At 33.2% G+C, this 19941-nt stretch overlaps 2 protein-coding genes across 2 annotated transcripts; both read left to right on the top strand.

Annotated features, from left to right (window-relative positions):
* Window positions 1-3857: 3857 nt before the first annotated feature.
* On the top strand, window positions 3858-7730 carry LOC120340202 (protein Wnt-5b-like). The gene is made up of 5 exons (XM_039408495.2): window positions 3858-4052; window positions 4743-4987; window positions 5444-5550; window positions 6424-6546; window positions 6726-7730. The coding sequence occupies exons 1-5, from the start codon at window positions 3964-3966 to the stop codon at window positions 7188-7190; spliced, it is 1029 nt and encodes a 342-aa protein (XP_039264429.2). The 5' UTR covers window positions 3858-3963; the 3' UTR covers window positions 7191-7730.
* A 5339-nt stretch (window positions 7731-13069) lies between these two features.
* On the top strand, window positions 13070-18077 carry LOC120340200 (protein Wnt-5a-like). Its single transcript, XM_039408493.2, has 5 exons — window positions 13070-13240; window positions 13423-13661; window positions 14344-14477; window positions 15000-15134; window positions 15779-18077. Exons 1-5 carry the CDS (start codon window positions 13152-13154, stop codon window positions 16220-16222), a joined length of 1041 nt encoding a protein of 346 aa, XP_039264427.2. The 5' UTR covers window positions 13070-13151; the 3' UTR covers window positions 16223-18077.
* The last annotated feature ends 1864 nt before the right edge of the window (window positions 18078-19941 follow it).

The following is a 19941-nucleotide window of genomic DNA, read 5'->3' as shown; positions in this document are numbered from 1 at the left end:
TTATCTTGTTAAAATTTGATAAAAATTAAATAATTCAGTATTTATACGAAAAACATTTCAGAAGATCAAGTTTTGTTTAAAATTCGTTACAATTAACTTTTAATTTTCAAAATACTATTGAATAAAAAGAGTAGGGAGTGTCTCACCAGTCTTTCTACTTTATTGTTATGAGCAAACATCAATTGCTTTGGGTCAAGTTCTCGCAACTTTCTTTTTCCATCGAGAAAATATTTTACCAAATTACTCACAAATCCGCTATATGAAGCGTATGTAGTTTACAAAAAATAAAATTAATAATAAGCTTATATAATTTCCAAAGTACAAAAGGTGCAATTGGACATGTTAAGATAAACACAAACCCTCTTAAACTATGGAGGCATATTTTCTTTTAGGTTAAATGGAATGTAAATTTTAACAAAAATTAAATAAGATTTCAGAACACCTTTAATATTCATTCTGAAGGGAACTTTTCAATAATCAATCCGAGAACCTTGTTTTACCGAATATGCGACATTAGGGTGTAGCAATCGATTGCACCAAGCATTCGAAATTAAATGCTATGGAAGTATTTTTATTTTTAACGTAATAATCATAAGCGATCACAATTGATATGATCCGCTTTCAAAAGGTTTGCAGTTTTAATATTTGATAACAATTAGTTATATCATCTTTAAATATCTTACCAAATTTCCAGTGTAATTCGAAAATTCTTTTTTCGCACCATTTTCTTTGATAGTTGGTAAATTCATCCATTTGATGACATATTGGAACATCGCTTTTCAGCATATCGTAAACAGAATTTTGAGCCACAGACCTGTACAAAGCAATGTGTGATTGAAAATTTGGATATCCAACAAAACGACATTAAAAATTATTGTCGTGAGTCGTAGGGAGTTTATTTCCAATCAAATGGATTTTAAAAAGAATTATACTTACTTCAAATTAGAGTTGCATTCTCAATAATAAGACTCACTATCCAAAATTGAAAAAAACGAAAAAAAAAACGCTCTATTCTTTGTTTATTATTAGGTATGTTATAGGCTACGACCCATCACATAGCAGGGTACGGCATGCGTTAAGCCCACGTTTCCCAACCGTGGAGGAATAACTCCCCAGGGAGAAATTTTGTCGTTCTTGGGGGGGAATTGTGCTTTGTATTTGCTATAGTATTATGTTCGTTCCATTTTCAATTCCTATATACCGATCACCCATGTTGATCATCAAAATACTGCGATTTTCCTATTCCCTTCCTTCTACTTTCATCACCACCTATCATTAGAAAAACCTGCTCATGATGTATAAATTCTCCTTAGTGTTTTTATCAATGTTGCTAATATTTGAACGATGTTATTTATCTACTGTAACTACATTAATATCTGGTGTTTAAGGATATGTAATACTACCCAATCTTATTTCACGAATATATCAAGCAATTTGTATGTGATATGGAAATATGCCACAATCATATTTTTGCAGCAAAGAGTTTTATTTTTCTGCTGAGCTTTTACGCACACTCGTTTCAGATTCACTCAATAAAAATATTATATGTTAGGAAGTCGATCTAAAAAATTATCACGTCAATTATACATGTCCCAAACATAGTGCTGCAAAATAGGTACTGGTATTCCTTTTTTACTTTCATTTTTCCAATTATTGGAGATATTGCTTCCTGTATCATTTTATAATTTTATTCTGCAAATATATAACTTTCGCCATTGTTGGAAATAATGGTGCTGAGTCAGAAAAACAAGAAAATTTCCAACGGAATAGTTTTGTTCGCAAAATTTTCCTGTCGCGTTTTATTTCTAATATAAATTTGGAAACTGGAACAAGATTCCGTTCTTTTGTTAAACCAAATTGACTTTGCGTTGTTATTCTACAACAAATAAAAACAATTTAATTCTGACTAAAGGGTAAAGATGACGGTAACAAAGGTCACATTCTAAAATAACCCAATTATCCAGATTTTCAAGGCTTTATTATTTTATGGCTATTTAAAGTAACACGTGTTTAACTAGTGCTCCTTTCCCCCTGTCTTAGCGTTAGTTGATCCATATGCAGTGAATGTGGCAAGAGTGAAAACGTCTATATTGAATAGTTCATTTCAATTTCCCAAGTTTTCTTTCGTATTGCTTCGTCTGTCCTAAATCATACTCCCCCAAACAAGAAATTTAAAACAATTATGTTGGAAACATATAAGAGAATGTATACTATAATATTTCCATTTTTATAAGTTATGTTACTTTGCTTGAAAATGCAATGATGCGCTGACGACTCAGTGATGCACAGACAATTTGTACTTTGATGATATACTAAAAGAAAACTTTTCCACAGCATTGACTTCGATCAGAACTAAACAAATATAGCACTCAGTTTAATTAATTTCAGGTCTGTCATCGGCAAAATCGAACGTTATTTTATTGAATTGCTGAAGCAAAAAGAAATAATAACTCAAATACTCCAGGGACTGTGAAAACTACCACGGCGTTTATCTATTAGTAAAATAAAAATAAAACATGAGTACTGTATAACGTACATTCGTTCATTTCCAATTCAAGCTGTATTCAACGGAGTCGTAAACAACGGCCAAACGTATAGCTTTCCTTCATAGCTTAGGATTTTTCTGATTGCAGCTATATTGCTTCCTGAATACCTGTGTTTACCGAGAAACAATCTTGTATTAACATTTTGCCCTTTTCAAATATATAAAACATAAAAACACGGAGATTTCAACCGGTAGTTGTTGACATGTAATAGCCATTGATTTTCTCAATGGAATTATTTAAAAAAACAAGATTAACAACAACACTATAATAATAACTAAACGATCCATATGTAACTTTGTGTACAAAAATGAAACAACAAATTATTAGTGTGAAAATCAAACGGTAGGCTAATCTGGGAAAAATTTACTGACTGGTATTAACCCAACTTGCGAGAGTACAGTAAAGTTTAAGAATCAAGTTCAGCAGTAATACAACCAAATTAAATTTGTTTTCAATCCTACATTTTTATTTTTCGAGACAAAAAAAGACAAACTATAATTGCAGACACGAGTAAACTCTTTTGGCGTTCGTGGTTTGATTAAAATTCATAAAAATTGTTGGCAGTCCCACGACTCCCACATGACTTTCGTCTTTTGCTTTAGAAGTAATGCAGGCATTTGTTGGCAACTATTTCGGAATTTGGAAAAGTGTTTTAAATCTTCATTCACCGCATGATTTTTTTTTTGAATATATTATACGGATTAATTATTTGAATATTTCCGTTCCAAATTGATTGAAGCTCTTGAATAATGCCAACATTGGAATGCGGATATAATTGTAGGCCGAATTGGGCAATTTTGTAAATAGGTGTTGTACATTGAACATTTAAAACAAGGTTTTATTATTTGCCTTTAATTTATATTTACGCTTTGGTGTAATTGTCAAGAATATGACTAGGCAGCCATTTTGGGGACAAATATAAAATCATTCTTAGCAAACTCGTCCGACACAGACCGCAATTCCACATTGCGACACAGGTGTCGAACACATGATAAAATTTAAAAAAAAAGCGGGATTGCGGTATTGCTGTAGAAAAATAGGTTGTATGTAGACTAGAATAATAATTTTTATAAAGTAGATCCTGCTTTGGGATAAGTTTTATATTAATTCAACTACTTAATTTTTATTTTAGAAACAAGGTCGTTTTAGGCTCTTACAATCGCTTGTGTTGCCGTTGTCACGACTGATAGTGCTCGGTTCTCATGTCAGTTTTATGGTCGGTTAAATTTACTCCGGTTTACTCTGTCGCGATTAATAACAGTTTAGATAAATGTAAACCTGTATATATTAAATTTTTTGTTCTTTTTTAGAACGCACAATTGTTTTATGCTTAAAGCAATTAGAAGCGAAATAAGCTTTATTATTTACCTCCTATTTAACATTTGAATAAGGTAGTAAATTTGTTCATGTGAGCACAATGCCGAGTTTCTATTCAGCTTGTGTTGTTCTCATTCCTGTACTTCTATCCACAATTGTTTTGAGCAGAAACGTACATGACCGTTGGTGGTAAGATTTTTCTTTCTATAAATTTAATAACTATTGCACTAAACTTGTTGCGTTGTACGTAATTAGTTGTTATGGTCTATTGGTGAGGCAAAACAAAAACCTTCGCCTTCCAACCTTACTGCTCGAGAAAAAAGTTTATACGATAATGTAAAGATATGATGACTATTCATCTAAATTTGATGCGAATTTCACCTGCATAACTATGAAAAAATATTATTTCGTACCACAAAAGTTAACAAATAGTTCATTTTCAGTCTATAGCTGACATGGTCAAACTACGGCACGCGGGTCAAATCCGGCCTGTTGTGTAATTCAATGTGGCACGCCTGATGCTACCACAACCAAACTGTAACCGAATTTTGATGCCAAAAGTTAGCCCAAGGAATTGGTTGAGATTGCAATTAAAATTAGCTTCAGAACGAGGCTTATTGTTTTTAATTTTTGCTTTTGTAATACTGTAAACAAAATTCTGTTTATAAAATGTAACTGTTTACATCCCGCCAGTCCAGGTTGGCAAAATTTTTGGCCCCTGGCCCCAAAAAACGTGCCCACCCCTGGTCTGTGGGGTTGATTGATATTTCTTACTTGAGATAAAATAATTCAAACGGCAAGATAAATTCTATATATCTATGAACATAGTAAGTAGAACTTACTTTACAAACGTTTTTTTTTTTATAAAATAACTTTCAGGTCGGTCGCACAAGATTCCATTCGCAATATGGTACATAGAAATAGATCTATTTGTCAAAAAGTAGAAGGATTCACCAGTTACCAAACGAGATGGTGTAAGAAGAATAAAGCATTTATGAAGTTTGTAATCGAGGGAGCAAGACAAGGAATCTCGGAATGTAAATATCAGTTTCGCGGTGATCGATGGAATTGCTCAACAGAAGAAAAGAAATGGATATTTTACGGGAAATTTTTAAAATATAGCGGTGATTATCTAGTGAAATATATGAATATTTATTTAGTTTTATGTGGCGGTTCACTTCAAGATAATAACTACCACTTTTGTAAATATTATTGGCCACTAAATGGACTCTTATGGGTCGTTTTGGTATTATGTCGTTTTCTGCTCAATAAACCCCTAAACTTGTATATTTCAATGGTTCTTTGCATTTTTCTTCAACTACTGAACCAATTGCTTTGAAACTTTTCAGTAGTTGAAGATTGTTGTGTCGCTAAGAAGGTATTACTTTCATTTATGACGTCATCAGAATTAGGAGTTGCGTGCCGTGATTACCGTTTTCAGGCAGTCTGTTACATTCAATAAAAAAAAACGAATGGAAACCTAATTAGAATTTGAAACCCAATCAAATTTAAATATAATAAATATTTCAATTTCATATTTTTGTTCTTATATTTCCTATTCAAAATGATTTGCATTTCAGGATCTCGAGAGAGCGCATTTGCACATGCTATAACTGCGGCTGGCGTAGTACATGCCATATCTCAAGCTTGTGCAACTAATAGTCTTCCACCCGAATCTTGTCCCGATGTAAGTTTAATTGGATTTAGTTTATGAAATTTTCTATCGCCCCCTCTTTCACGATGAATGACAAAACAACATGCTATAGGATATAAGTATCACATATATTTACAAACATACAATGTGACTATAAATGACTTTCTTATCATTATTCTTTTTTTACGAGTCTTTTAGCAATCAATTTTATTGGACACGAAATGGATAATCAGATCGTTTTGTTGTAAAGTTGTTGTTGGCATCGTTGTAGTGAAAATAATCGTTTTTTTTTTCTTCCTCAACTACTTGACCAATTTCTTTGAAAATTTCAGTGGTTGAAGATTGCATTTTTTGCTAGAAGGCTGTTACTCATATTTATTTCAAAAAATCCTGTGGCTCCACGGTATTCGTTTAGTGTGCGATGGCGTCATCAAAATTAAAAACTGCGCATTTTGTGGCGGTTCCGCGTTAGTGGTCGTGTCCATATATTTGAGCAGCGCACTCTTATTTACGTAAAACTTGCTTTCAAGCAATCTACAGTACTTACTAGACTGCTCTACTAAACTCTTTTTATTGCCTAAATATAAATTTCATTAGTTTCTATTAAAAGAAATTCCTAGAAATATTCAATACAAATTTGAGTTATTCCTCTAACGATGTTCTTTATTTACAAAAATTTAGTCTTGGATCAGTATTCAATTAAAAGAGGCGTGTACGTGGAAAAATGATGTCCTCCGACATTTTGCTTTTTTGGGTTAATTTCCATAAAAAATAAAAAATAATCCATAATAATATGGATTGATGTTAATTTACAAACGGGTTTATGTGGGAATCAATTTGATATAACTAGGTATAAATATCGCTTTAAAATAATAATAAAACAATTTATTCTTAATTTCCATTAAGGATGGTCTGTACAGCAAATTCGCAAGTGAGTTAGTGAAATATTTTCTTAACAATAAAAGACACAGACGAGGACTGGATCGCCGACTAGTAATGGACGATCACAATAACAAAGTTGGGAGGATGGTATGTGATGTAAACATGTATATTTTAGTTTTTATTCTGATTTGCTGTCATTTCTATAAATGGAAATTCAAAATCTATTGTACTGTACATGAATATTTTATTACAAAATCTAGAAAAACAGCTGTTATGCTTTTTTCAGTTGAATTAGCATATCCTATTTATCTGCCTGTTGTTGACAGACTGTTGTAAATACGTCCACGAAAAAGTGCAAATGTATCGATGTACCGGACAAGATGGAAAAATGCAACAAAACGTTCTGCTGGGAAGAAGTTGAAGATTTTCGAGTAATTGGCAATGTATTGAGAGAAGCCTATTTTAATGCAAGTCAATTTTGGATTCCACGAAACGAAATCGCATCTGGGAATCTGAATACCAAACTCAAAACTGATCTCAAATCGAACACCGAGCTTGTATATTTCAATAGTCCTCCAGATTTTTGCTATCGTGTACCGCGAAACAACTTTTACGGAACTCGTTCTCGTGAATGCAATGCTACAGGGTCGGGGTTCGGAAGCTGTGAGTATTTGTGCTGCGGTTATGGCTACGAAGCAAAAATGTTTGAAGTTGTCGAATTGTGTAATTGTGACACTCAAAATAAATGCTTCAGATGTGTGCGCATGGAACAGCGACATGTATGTAAATAATCAACTCCATCAAGTATATATAACAAAATGTAAGAAATTGTACTACCTAATATCATTTTTTCCGTTACAAATACAACTACAACAAATCTTGTTCTTTTCCGTTTACCTATATTTGTTTTAAAATGATTTCATTTTCTCGATATATATTAATTGACCGATCGCATGCAATATCAATACACAAAAGAGCCCAATACCGAATAATTGAATGTATATATTTGAGCAGAACATAGTATCAATGTTATCGTCAACATCTTTCTGAGATCGTCATTGTCACAAGAGTGATATACTGGTCAAGTTGTTGGTGATAAATATCTATAAAATCCAATAAATGTTTGAAGGTTTGGCATTTTGAATAAAAAAGTATCTTTTGAATTAAAGAACAATAACATACGTGTGTGATTCTGCATAATGGTATATAATATAGATTAAACATGTTCATGACTTTGAAACTTTTAAATTTTTTTTTCAACTTTCTGTTGTGAAAGATAATTTGTATAATAGTGGTTTGGGTCACGCCAGAATAAAAACTGTCTTCTTCAATACAATTGTATGGTGGCCCATCGTTGTCACGCGTAAAATTGAAAATAAAAATAAAAAATAAAATAAAAAACCGATAATAAAAAAATTTTTGTGAAAAAACATAAAAATGATTAAAAAAAAAATGAAAAAAAAAATTTGAAATTAAAAAAAAAATAAATAAATTAAAACGAAAAAAAAAAAAAAATGAAAAAAAAAAAATTAAAAAAGAAAAATTGAATAAAAAGAAAATAAAAAGGTTGACAACGATGGTCCGCCTCGTGGCCCATCGTTGTCACGCGTTTTTATTTTTAGGAAATTTGCTTCTGCTTGGGACCAACGTTGTCAGGCATAATCCTACGCGCACAAATGTGTTCCCTGGGTTTCAAACTCACTACTGATTTTCTTGAGCAATATTCAATATGAAAATGTTCTATAAATTCTCCATGCTACAAGTTCAACAAGAAGTAATATATTTATAATAATGATAAGAGAATATAGAATTGAATACGAAAATTCGGAAAATTTGTTTTTACGTGTATAAGGTAATTTGGAGAATGCTGCTTAACTACTCAGTTGTCTGGACACTCGCGATGCCGGTACCGTACCGTCTTACCAAATACCGGTAGTCGGTTATAGTCGCTTTGCGTCTGACCGTACCGGTAGCCATACAATCACTCATCATCTCCCATTCTTTCACGAGTGATTGCATGGGTACCGGTACGGTCAGACGATACCGTACCGGCATCGCACGAGTGTCTGAGCAGTTAAGCAGCATTTTCCAATTAAATTACCTTCTACACGTAAAAACAAATTTTCGTATCCAATTCTATATTCTCTTATCCTTATTATAAATATATTGCTTGTGGTTGAACTTGTAGCATGGAGAATTTGTAGAACATTTTCATGTTGAATTTATTGGATATTGGTCATGAAAATCAGTAGTGAGTTAGAAACCCAGGAAACACATTTGTGCGTGTAGGATTAAGTCTGACAACGTTGGTCCCAAGCAGCATCAAATTTTCTAAAAATAAAAACGCGTGACAACGATGGGCCACGAGGCGGACCATCGTTGTCAACCTTTTTATTTTCTTTTTATCCAATTTTTTTTTTCAAATTTTTTTTTTTTTTTCAATTTTTTTTTAAATTTTTTTGTTTGTTTTATTTTTCAATTTTTTTTTTTAATTTAAATTTTTTTTTATTTCTTTTTTTTCAATTATTTTTATGTTTTTTCACAACTATTTTTTTATTTTTGCTTTTTCATTTTATTTTTTCATTTTTTTTTTAAATTTTACACGTGACAACGATGGGCCACCATACCAATTGGAATATAAATTTATGGCTGAAATGTCTTTATATTGGCGTATAAATGAATTGGGAGACAGGATGTCGAGATCTATAACATCTTTTGGAGTCGACAACAAATTTAAAAAAAAATAATTTTAGGCGTCAGGTCGCATATGGAAAAAATATTGGGGAAGTGATCTTAAGAGTATTCTAGCCGAATAGAACTCAAGAATACAATTCTAAGAAGTCATGATTGAAGCTTAAGTGTCAAATGGTGAACGATTTTTTTTTTTGAAAATCACCCGTGCACAATGAATTCAGAAAATCAGCCTGAATAGAGTTTTAACAGCAATTTATTTTTGACATTGTCAACCGTTATTCAATCTCCCATACTCGCGTGTCTTTGGTATCGACTTAATGAACCACTTTATTGTATTTATTGTATACTGCAACCTGATTGCGTTGCCGTCATCATGTCCTTATCCGATGATGAGATTGACATATATATTAGATAGGAACGATTCCAATACCCTAATTTTAAGGCTATCAGGAAGTGTGTCTATTCATTCATATAACGTCACTCATATTCAAACTCAGTTTTTGCGTATTACTTTATTTACAAGCGCTGTTAGAACAATAAAAGTCAACTCGAATGCAAGATTTTTGGACCATATGCTGTATTAGCAATTTAAGCCTCTTGTTTCATTGACACTGCCTAAGATCATGCATCACCTGGATACAACTAAAAACCAGCAATCTTGAATTGTATTAACCGTTTCACAACGCTTCCCCCATTCCTGTAGAAATTGAATAAGCAATATTCCGTTTTCTGCACCAAAAGCATTTGCATTTGTTTGTGCAGTTACTAAAGTCCGCGAATCGATATATATATTGTATTTATAGGATCTCTATTTGAATAACTTTTAGGATTCACTCCGAAAGTTAATTAAGTTGTTTGAGAAGCATTAAATACTTGCTTATCAGTGTGTTTCATATCAGTAGTGTGTCGTTTGATGAATACTTTATATTACGATAACATGGTGAAGTCTCTTGCCAAATAATATCGATAATCATTTCTCCATAGTGCAAACCTATACAAAGGAAAACAAGGGGAATTGATTTGAATTAAATTTAAAAGGGTAGCCAAAAGGATTTAATTAGTTTTCTGCTTGCAAACAACTCCCACCTCTTGCATTTGAATAACACGTCAAAATGAACATACTTTAGATTAGATTACCTTTATAAATACTCGATGTGGCTACTCTCTTCTGTTCATCGTAGTATTAAACCACATTAAGCAACTGTGATTTCCATAGACAGTTTGCACTCCCAAGGATCACCAGTTTTGGTTTATTGCTCATATTTCCCTTTTCTTTTATATTTTTTATTTGTCAGCCTTTTTTCCGAGCAATCCGAATGCCACCGCAAGATACAAATTTGAAACCAATAATATGAACTCTACCGCTTTTCCCTTAAACATAATACTCTTAATTATATTTCCATCATCCATGTCGTCGCCACTCATTTCTTCAGTCTCTTCTTCAATCATTGTGATGAAAAAGGAATTACTTAACATCAAATCTACTGATAAACGATTGAAAAAAACTGAACAGGTAAAAAAATTATGATAAATTACCTTATGTTTGTCGAATTCCCAACGCAGAGCAGTAATAAATGTATTATGTCTAAAATATTTTCACATGCTTGGTCTTGGGCACTTAATATTTGCTCTTGTATATTATTAGGTAACTTATCCCCTCGTAATCATAAAAATAATATATTTTTTTTACAGGTCGATTTTTTTTACAATGCATCGAAGTGCCTACCACGATCTAAATACTGTTCTCGCTAGGTCATTTATTTATGATCTCAACTGAAATCAAAATCGAGGAACATTTGAGCTTCTAATTTCAACAATCTAACAACTAGAATCAGGGACTCCTTGTTGGAATATTAACGTCTACCCTGGTTCTGAGACTCTTGGTTAGACTATCAACACGTCTTGAGAACATTATCGTATCGCGTAAGGAATAAGTCAATTTTGCTGTGGTACGGTAACTTACAGTAACGGAGCCGTAGCTGCAGGCTTGATCCCGCAACCGCTTGAAATAGGTTTCAAAACAGTGTTCCCATGAGTAAATTTTAAAACAGCAAAATTTTGAATGAATAATCAGATTTCATAGAAAATTTAGAAATAAATAAAAGTAATAGCCTTCTGGAGAAAAATTTTATCTTCAACCACTGAAAATGTCAAAGCAATTGGTCCAGTAATCGAAGATTTTTTAAAAACGTGTCAAATAACAAGAACAACAACAAAACGATTCCTATGTCCACTACGTGTCGAATTATATAACTCTTACAGTTTACAACCGTACAATACGATCGGTTATTTCTTTTTGACATCTTCCCATTTACTATCGTTTTTGTTATACTCTATGCTGTTATACTCGTTTTATCGGGGATTCATATTTTTGTGAATCAAATAGACAAGCATAATATTTTCTGGATGCTCGTTGTCGCTATTTATTTTCAGGGATTTTGAGACTAATTGCTTTTGATGGCTATGTGCGGTTTTATTGTTAGATTTTACTGTTGACAAAGCTGAATAAGCCTAATTCATCTTTTAGAATAAATTGTTTTCGACTTTTGAAGGAAAATCAAAGAGTGTCCAGCTGTGTGTGTACGGATTACAGCATTTTTTTTGCTCAATTCTCTCGTGCTGTATTTTTTGACTCTATAAAAAAAAACTACTGAGAATAAGAATATTATTTTTGTGGTGGTATTTGTTTCACATTGGCTGTGCTCTTCCCCGACCTTCACCTTAGCATTAGTATTTACTACCTCTGAACAAACAAAGCATATTAGAGTGGACGTAGCTCGCGTAAGAATTGTGGGCAGAAACACCTCCTCCGTGACGTTTGTAAAGTTTGGAAGGCAATTTCACTGGCGAGGAAATATTTTCTGTCCTGCTTCTAACCGTGATGAAATCACTACCATCCGGATCTTTTTATTTGTTGTTTTCTAAAACTTAATTTCCATTAGATTTTAAATTGGGTAAACGACAATGTATGCGAAATTAGATGAGCTGCTAAGTGATGAACAGGAGAAATCGTCTCGAAGAGGTACCAACCTACAAAAGTTGCATGAAATGCGGAATGAATTGTACTGATATGCCATAAACGTTGTAACAGTATTGTTGCCAATAGCTACATAGCGGTTGATTAGAACTACTATAGTAGGTCACTTCTTTATCAGTTTTTATATCTCTGAAACATTTGTATGTTTTTTGTTTAAAAAATCGGAAATTTGGTCGGTCTAGATCACTTTGGGATTCGCGTTTCAGCGGATTATCATTCCTGATCAGGACCTTGTTGTACACAGCAAACATTTTAAACTAAGCATATTGTTGACGTACTACATCTTCGGATTGAAATTAATTTTCGAGAGAAAATTTATCATCTCGTATTGCAATATCAATAAAATTCGCAAAATGCGAATTATGTGCAAAGTCGACTTTAGATCTTGAATTCTGTTTGAAAAGGCACTAGAAATTATCCCAAGATAGTAATCCTTTAGGATTGAAATGATGTTCAGGCAAAACTGTTTTTCTTTGAACAGCTCATATTCACGAGATATTCTTTTCTAATTGAGGATGTAATTGAAGAGAATACGTCACAAATTTTCGAATTAGGTGTTTTTCACTAATATTGAGCGATGCTTTAAATAGCTTAATTCAAACTGAACAGCGTTTCACCTTTGTAATTTTTAATCACTTTGCAAGAACGCATTCTTTGGGTTAAAACAGTTGCTAAATAACAATTGAGGCATGGAATCAAATTCCTATCGCATAGCCAGTTGGATAAGAACGTATGAGAAGTTTAGAGGATTTTTTTATTTGTAATATCACGCATCTTAGCGTATATTTGACATTTGTATTGCTCCTAATTTACTCTAATCTCTTCGCTTAATGACCTTCGAGTGGCCCATTTAAGTTTGCTCCGCCATCTGGTCTTGGAAATGAATTTTTATTAATCAGATTAAGTAGTTTTTGCTTCCGAAGATAAAATAGGTTGTTGCTGGATATCACTACAGTTAAAGTAAATATCTCTATTGTGCTCTCAACAGGCCTATTATTCGCAAGGTAATTGCAGAACTAAAATGGGATTTATTCGAGAAGGTTGTTGGCTTATACTGTCTGCTATTCTTTTTGTTTTAATTTTGAGCGAAAGCGGACATTGCCAATGGTGGTAAGTAATATTATGTTTCCTAATGGATAATACAGTGTAACAATTGTTTAAGATTGAATGATCTTCATTACACTTCAGACGGAGGTTGCGACTTCAAAAAACGCAATTAGTCCCATTGTATCTCTGCAATTAGTGATTAGTGCGTAACAGGCGTTTGTAACATTTGTACATTTTCTTATAAGGTCTGTTGCACGAGATGGACCCTACAACTCGCTTCAAAATAACGATTCAATATGTGATGGCATGAACGGATTTACTAATTTTCAAAAGAAGTGGTGCAAACGAAAAGACAGTTTTATGATCTTTGTCAGTGAAGGGGCCAGAAAGGGAATATCGGAATGTCAATACCAGTTTCGCAATCATAGATGGAATTGTCCAACTTTTAACGATAGCTCAGTGTTTGGAAAACTAACAGATTTGGGTGTGTTCATATAACTTTTCCTTAATTTATAAAAAAAAAATTCTTATTTTTTGTTTCCTTCCCTATGGCTATTTCAATTTCATTTTTTAATCAAATCTGATTGCCAAACCTCTGGTATTAGAATAATATGATCCTATACCATCCGGCACTCTGAATCCTTTGATAACAATTATTTAATATGGAATAATTGACTAGTCAAACTTTCAGTATTCTGATAATCTAACTTCCCCTGAAGATATCACGGGGCACATCGATATGGAATGCTACAGTGTCGGTGTCAATTTATTGCCTTTATTTACGTTCTAATGCCCGAGTAGAGCCATATATATATAGGGCGTCGAACTACCGTGCCCAATAGTCCTAATCAATCACACTATTTAACTATCTTAATAAATACAATTTAATTGGAAATTTACGAGAAAATTCTAAAGAAATCTCAACAATCTTTGATTATCACTCACAAGACCAGCTTCGTCACGCACAAGGTCATACAAACTTACTCTGAGTAGCAAATATTTACGAATCGAATTCTGTATAAGTGGTAGAGTGGTAGACTCCAGGTAATCATGGCTAGGGAAAAGTTCAAATAAATAAATTTAACTGAACATGACCGGAAATTGTAGATTACCAAATTGTATTTGAATTATGTCTGCCTTCAATTTGAAGTCTACAATTATTCCAGACACAAGAGAAATGGCGTTTGTTCGTGCAATAACAGCTGCTGGAGCTGTACATTCAATTGCAAGAGCTTGTCAACAAGGTCTTCTACCAAAGCGTCGATGCCCAAAACCGCTTGTTTATTCGGGTGCAGTATTGGTATGTTTTTTTTTGTTAATATATTTTTAATGCAAGCATTGACTGTAGGCAGAAAAATTGTATCGCCTTCGCTTCTTAACTTCGTGTAAGCGGAAAACCTAATATCTTCTACTTGCAATCCTGACTTAAAACAAACAATGTCATTTTAGAATGCTTGACCATTCGTTTTAAAGATAGTTGCTTTGAATGTAGAAAATGGAAAAAAGTATGAAACATCGGGTGCAAAATGTCGGGACTTGGCTCATATTCATAATTCTACTATGAACTTGGGCAATACATTTATAGTTTTTTCTTGAAATGTTGTATCATCAATAATGAAACATTATTATCGTGACTACGTAAATTACCCAACTTACCCTGTCGAGAATGGAGCCTATATACATATAATTATTTTATATATATATATTTATATATATGAATCAAAACAGAATATATTATACATGTTAATATCTTCAATAATTCCCGGAGCGATTTCGCCAGATATGTATAAAAACGTAATATTATGTATGTGGTATTTATTAGGACTGGGGAGAGAATAGTCCTTATGCCTCTCATGCCAGCGAGTTGCTGAAGGATTTTATAAATAGTCAGAAACGAAAAAAATCATCAAGAAAGAGACAAATAATGAACATTCACAACAATAACATCGGAAGAATGGTTGGTATCAGTCTGTCTTAGATCTCACATACTGTCTTAGATATGTTCATTTCACATAATATGGATTATAGAATAACTAACACAATGTCGTTTGGCGGAAGGTGTTGTTTTATAAAATTCAGTGGCTTTCATCAGCTACGAGGGATAACTACTTTGATATCAACTAGATGTCTTACAACAGCATATTCACTGATTTAGCCAGAAAAAAAGGTTGATAGTATATATAATATATTTTTGTATATTACTCAAAAGAACTAGATGTTATTCATTTTATTAACTACTTCTCAGAAGATTTTATTTGAAGAACTCAATTATTATTAGCTAATAAGATAAGAATAATTTGAATCGATGTTTATATGCCACAGTCATTTTATATATTGATAAATGTTACACCTATTGTCACATCCAGCCTAGGCGAAGAGCAGGGTTCAACACAGCAGTATGCAACTATAACAATAGAGTCCAAAATAGTAGAATTATTTTCATTTTATTTTTCACGGCGTAAGTAGTAGTATCGTCTCTAAATAAAATGGAGAAGCATGAATCGCACTCAAATATTGTTTCTTTTGTATATATCATTTACTCAGCAACTCATAAAAATAATATTGAATCTTTAGTCAACTAAATACTGGTTACTTTAACAGGCCGTTGTCAGGACATCGCAAACCATTTGTGTATGCCATGGTTTAAAGGATTCTTGTGATTTAAAAACATGCTGGAAGCAAGTTCGCGATTTTCGTGTTGTAGCAGATGAATTGAAAAAGGCATACGACAGAGCGATCGAAGTTGAACAGTTGAAAAATGGTGAACTAGTCGCCAGAAGATTGATGAGAAAACCAACCGATTCCGAGCTTATATACTTGCAAGCATCGCCAAACTATTGTGAACGGAATGCCGAAAGAGGAATATTGGGAACAGTCGGACGCGAATGCGATGTGAGAACCATTGGAATGCACGATTGCAACATAATGTGCTGTGGACGCGGATACAAAACCACCAAGTTTCGTGTTGATGAAATTTGTAACGGCAGCACAACTGGCAAACCCGAAATTTGTAGTCGTATTGACATTAGACATGAATGCAATTGAACTCATTATTTGCTCACCAAAATTCAGCTTTCAAGAACTTTGAAACACCAATTGTCGACCTGGGGTATTGTCTGATGCCTACATATAGATATATATTTTCAATACACGTAAGTATATAAATTTCATTGTACACAGACAGTTTGAAACAATTGATGTAGTTAAAACACTCAACAGTTGGAAATTTGACCGGAAACCGCCTGTTGATATATAGGTTTCAATAAATGATTGAGATGCAATCCATTTACTCTGCTTGAATTTCTTTTCCGCTATTTCTGATCAAAGTATCCGATTCAAGTTAATTCAAAATGTTGTAGCGTAGGAACAAACTGATTATGTTTATTGGCCAAAAGATTCTTGTTTGAGATATAACCCACGACTCAGTAGCTCATTGGATTATACTGGTCTTCGTGAATTTCTGATCACATGTGGATTTTTTAGGGATCATTCCGGCAAGCTCAAGTTAGTGTGTATTAAGTATACGAGTGACATTGGTACGACAATGGGCAACGATTTTTTTTCGTCTGCGAAAATAAATGAAAAAAAATAAACGCAATTGATAAAAAATATTTCACAATTCATTTCGCCAGACTGCAATGACTGAAGGTAGTCAATGAATGACGGTAGTTTTCAATCGATCAGTATATTGAACAACAATTTGGCAGGCGTTATGCAAATTTGCCCTAGATTATCAGAATCCATGACTTAAGCAAGATTTAGTAGATTTAGGCTCGTCAAATATTTAACCCACTCGGTAATATGTGCAGGTAAACATATCTAACCAATAGCGATAATTAGCGTTATCTTGCACACATGATTCCAATATTAATAAATTACAGTGTGACCATATGTATTTTCTAGCAAGCTCGTGACCGGTGTGGAGTATGTATACTATTGAATGACGTTAGTATACAACGGGCAAACCGCGGCCCGTGGCGAGTTTTTTTGCAACCCGCGAAAGCTTGAATAAATAAATATCAATTCATAAATCATTTTGCCATATTTTCATGACTGACACTAGTCTTCAATCGGCCATAAAATTTAAAAAAGTTTTATCTGCAAATCTTTTTCTTTATTATACATTTGACAATCTAGAGTCTATATTGCATTCGGTTATATCACGGAGTACATGTGCCGGGATAACATATTTTTGTGTTTGGCCAAACTAGCAAAAAATCTCTTCTTTTTATCCCACTTGGTCGAGATGAGTGGTCCAAGTTTTGAGATTCAATTTTACCCTTTCAGAATAGCTAAAGCACAGCTTTGACAATACTTGGAAATATTTTATTCCACACTTTTGATTTCAAGTGTGTTTCCTAATGATGTGGAAAATTGAGATTTTAATTCATGGTTAAACAGATTGTAAAATTTTAAATTACATTACCTAACATTGAGAACAGGTCATCACACTTGACAAGCATGTTGTTTTGTTCACGGAGAAACCACCGATTCAAACATTCAAACTTATCCCATAACTATGCACCCATCAAAAAGCTTGTGCGACGTAATTGTGGAGCATATTAGGCCCGCAATAATTCAATCTTCAACACATACAATGCATCGAAACTACAATATAGTTATTGCAGTTTCAAAATACGGTCCCAAAAATAAAACTGTAAATAAAACTCGTTTTAACGAGTACATTCAACTCGCACAAAACTTTGTCATCAAATATCATTATGGCAGCGGTTCCCAAAGAGTGCGGCGATCTGCTAAAAGAGGCCCGAAAATTAACAGAATTGTGTTAAAAAATAACTTTATAAGATTAAATATTTGACATATTGCATCTACAATAAATGTTTTATTGTTTCCTATTTTGAATGCTGTGTATATAAACCAATAAATTCATCTCCCTCTCTATGTCGTTCACTTTCTGTTACATAATGTCTGTCTTTATTGTTACCAAACGATGCAATTTCGCGAGCTGCAGTTTCTGTATATGCTGAGCCGAATTTAGCGAACATGAGTGATTTTTGACTACATTATTTCAAAGAAAAATCCGGCAAAGATGTAGAAGAAATGTTGACATCGCCGCTATTTTTTAAGTCCCTATGTTTACAAACTCTAAGAGGCATAAAATACACATTGACTATCATCACAAAATTGCGTTTTAATTAAGGCAACAAATTTTTTCGTGCAAGTGCCCCGATTTTAACTCAGTGTTACATTCCGTATTTTGAGCCTTTAGGCATTCAAGATGTGATTTTATACAGCAGTTGCAACCCATGTGGTGAAAGTTGTTATATATACTTGTAGACACATTTGGTGAATAAGGAAAATAAAGTGCTCTCCGTTGCTAAGACTCTGTTTTTGCAAACTGTGCAAGCGTAGTCAGTCAAGTCATGACTCTGCCACATAAAGCAGACAAACATTTCTATTTGAACAATGGTTTCCAACTATTTTTGATATTTCCCCATTGACGTATTTTTAAGCTCTTAATTCCTTCCTTAGATTCACGGAAGGTATAATATTCATCCGACGTCTTGGAGTAAATTTTAGAGCACGATTTGACTGTTTGCTATTGAAAATCCTAATTAAATCACAACTAGTCATCTCGTTTACACAATGCAACAACAATAAATTGGAGCATAAGCATTCGCACGATCAATTTGAGTCTGTGTGATTTCAGGAAAAAAAAACAAATAAATTTCATGTTATGTTCATGAAGCTATAGAGCAGTGGTTTTTAAACTTTTTGAGCCACCCCCCCCCCCACCTTTGAAAAATTTTACAAACTTCGCGCCCCCCTTCTTTTTGCTTCGAAAAAATGTTTTTGTGATGGGGCAAGAGTGTTGGTCTCATAGCATGGTTGCTCAGATTGTTTAGGCATAAAACGCATCGGAGTACCACTTCGCCTGTCGTGGTCATCATACATTTTCGTTTTTCCGCTCAGTTTGCAATACCTGGTAAAGTCTAACTATTTTTTAAGTAAAACTAAATACGCAATAAACCTATGCATTGGTGTATTTTCTGCCTAAACGTTTACATAAGACACGTAAAATTTCAATCAATTGTTTACTTCATCACTATTGAGCATTGATTGAGCAAAAATTATTTACTTTAATGTTTATTTACTAAGTAACAATTACAGACCTATTGCCTAACGTTTCCAAATTACACTACCAATACATTTGGACAACCACCAAGTTCAAAATTACAGTTTACAAAATGGAGAATTGCAAATGAATTTATGTAAATTTAAAAGGCGTTCAATTTTTAATAGTTATTATGCATGTGGACGTTTTCCCGGCCCTTGACCGCTGAAAAATTAAGTCGCTAAGGCGTTTGCGATTGCATTTTCTTTAAATCTCGATTGTTTTCGTCAGCGTGACGTGTTATTTAGGTCGTAAAATTCTTGATTTCGATGTTTATTCTCCCGTAATCAGAAATTTTCCTCGATATATTTTTGTGCCGCGAAGACGATGATACTTTTTTTGTTTTTGAATGGAACTATGACAGCTGTGAGGAAAACGAGTTAGTTTTATTATATAATCATCAGCTACGAGATGCTAAAGATGTAATAAAGAAGTGAATCCACAACCAAAAATTTCTTGATTGAAAAAGCGGCATTATGAAGTACGAAAAATAAAACGGAAAGCGTACCGCGGGGATTTCGAGTCGATGAATATGTATTTTTTATTTACAAATATACTATATATGTATTTTTATTGTACTAAATTAAATATACTTTCTGGGATATTATACCAGATCTTTCCAACGACG

The sequence above is a fragment of the Styela clava genome, chromosome 9 (genome assembly GCF_964204865.1).
Source record: "Styela clava chromosome 9, kaStyClav1.hap1.2, whole genome shotgun sequence".
NCBI classification, from domain to species: Eukaryota; Metazoa; Chordata; class Ascidiacea; order Stolidobranchia; family Styelidae; genus Styela; species Styela clava.
This window is presented reverse-complemented; position numbering and strand designations above follow the sequence as displayed.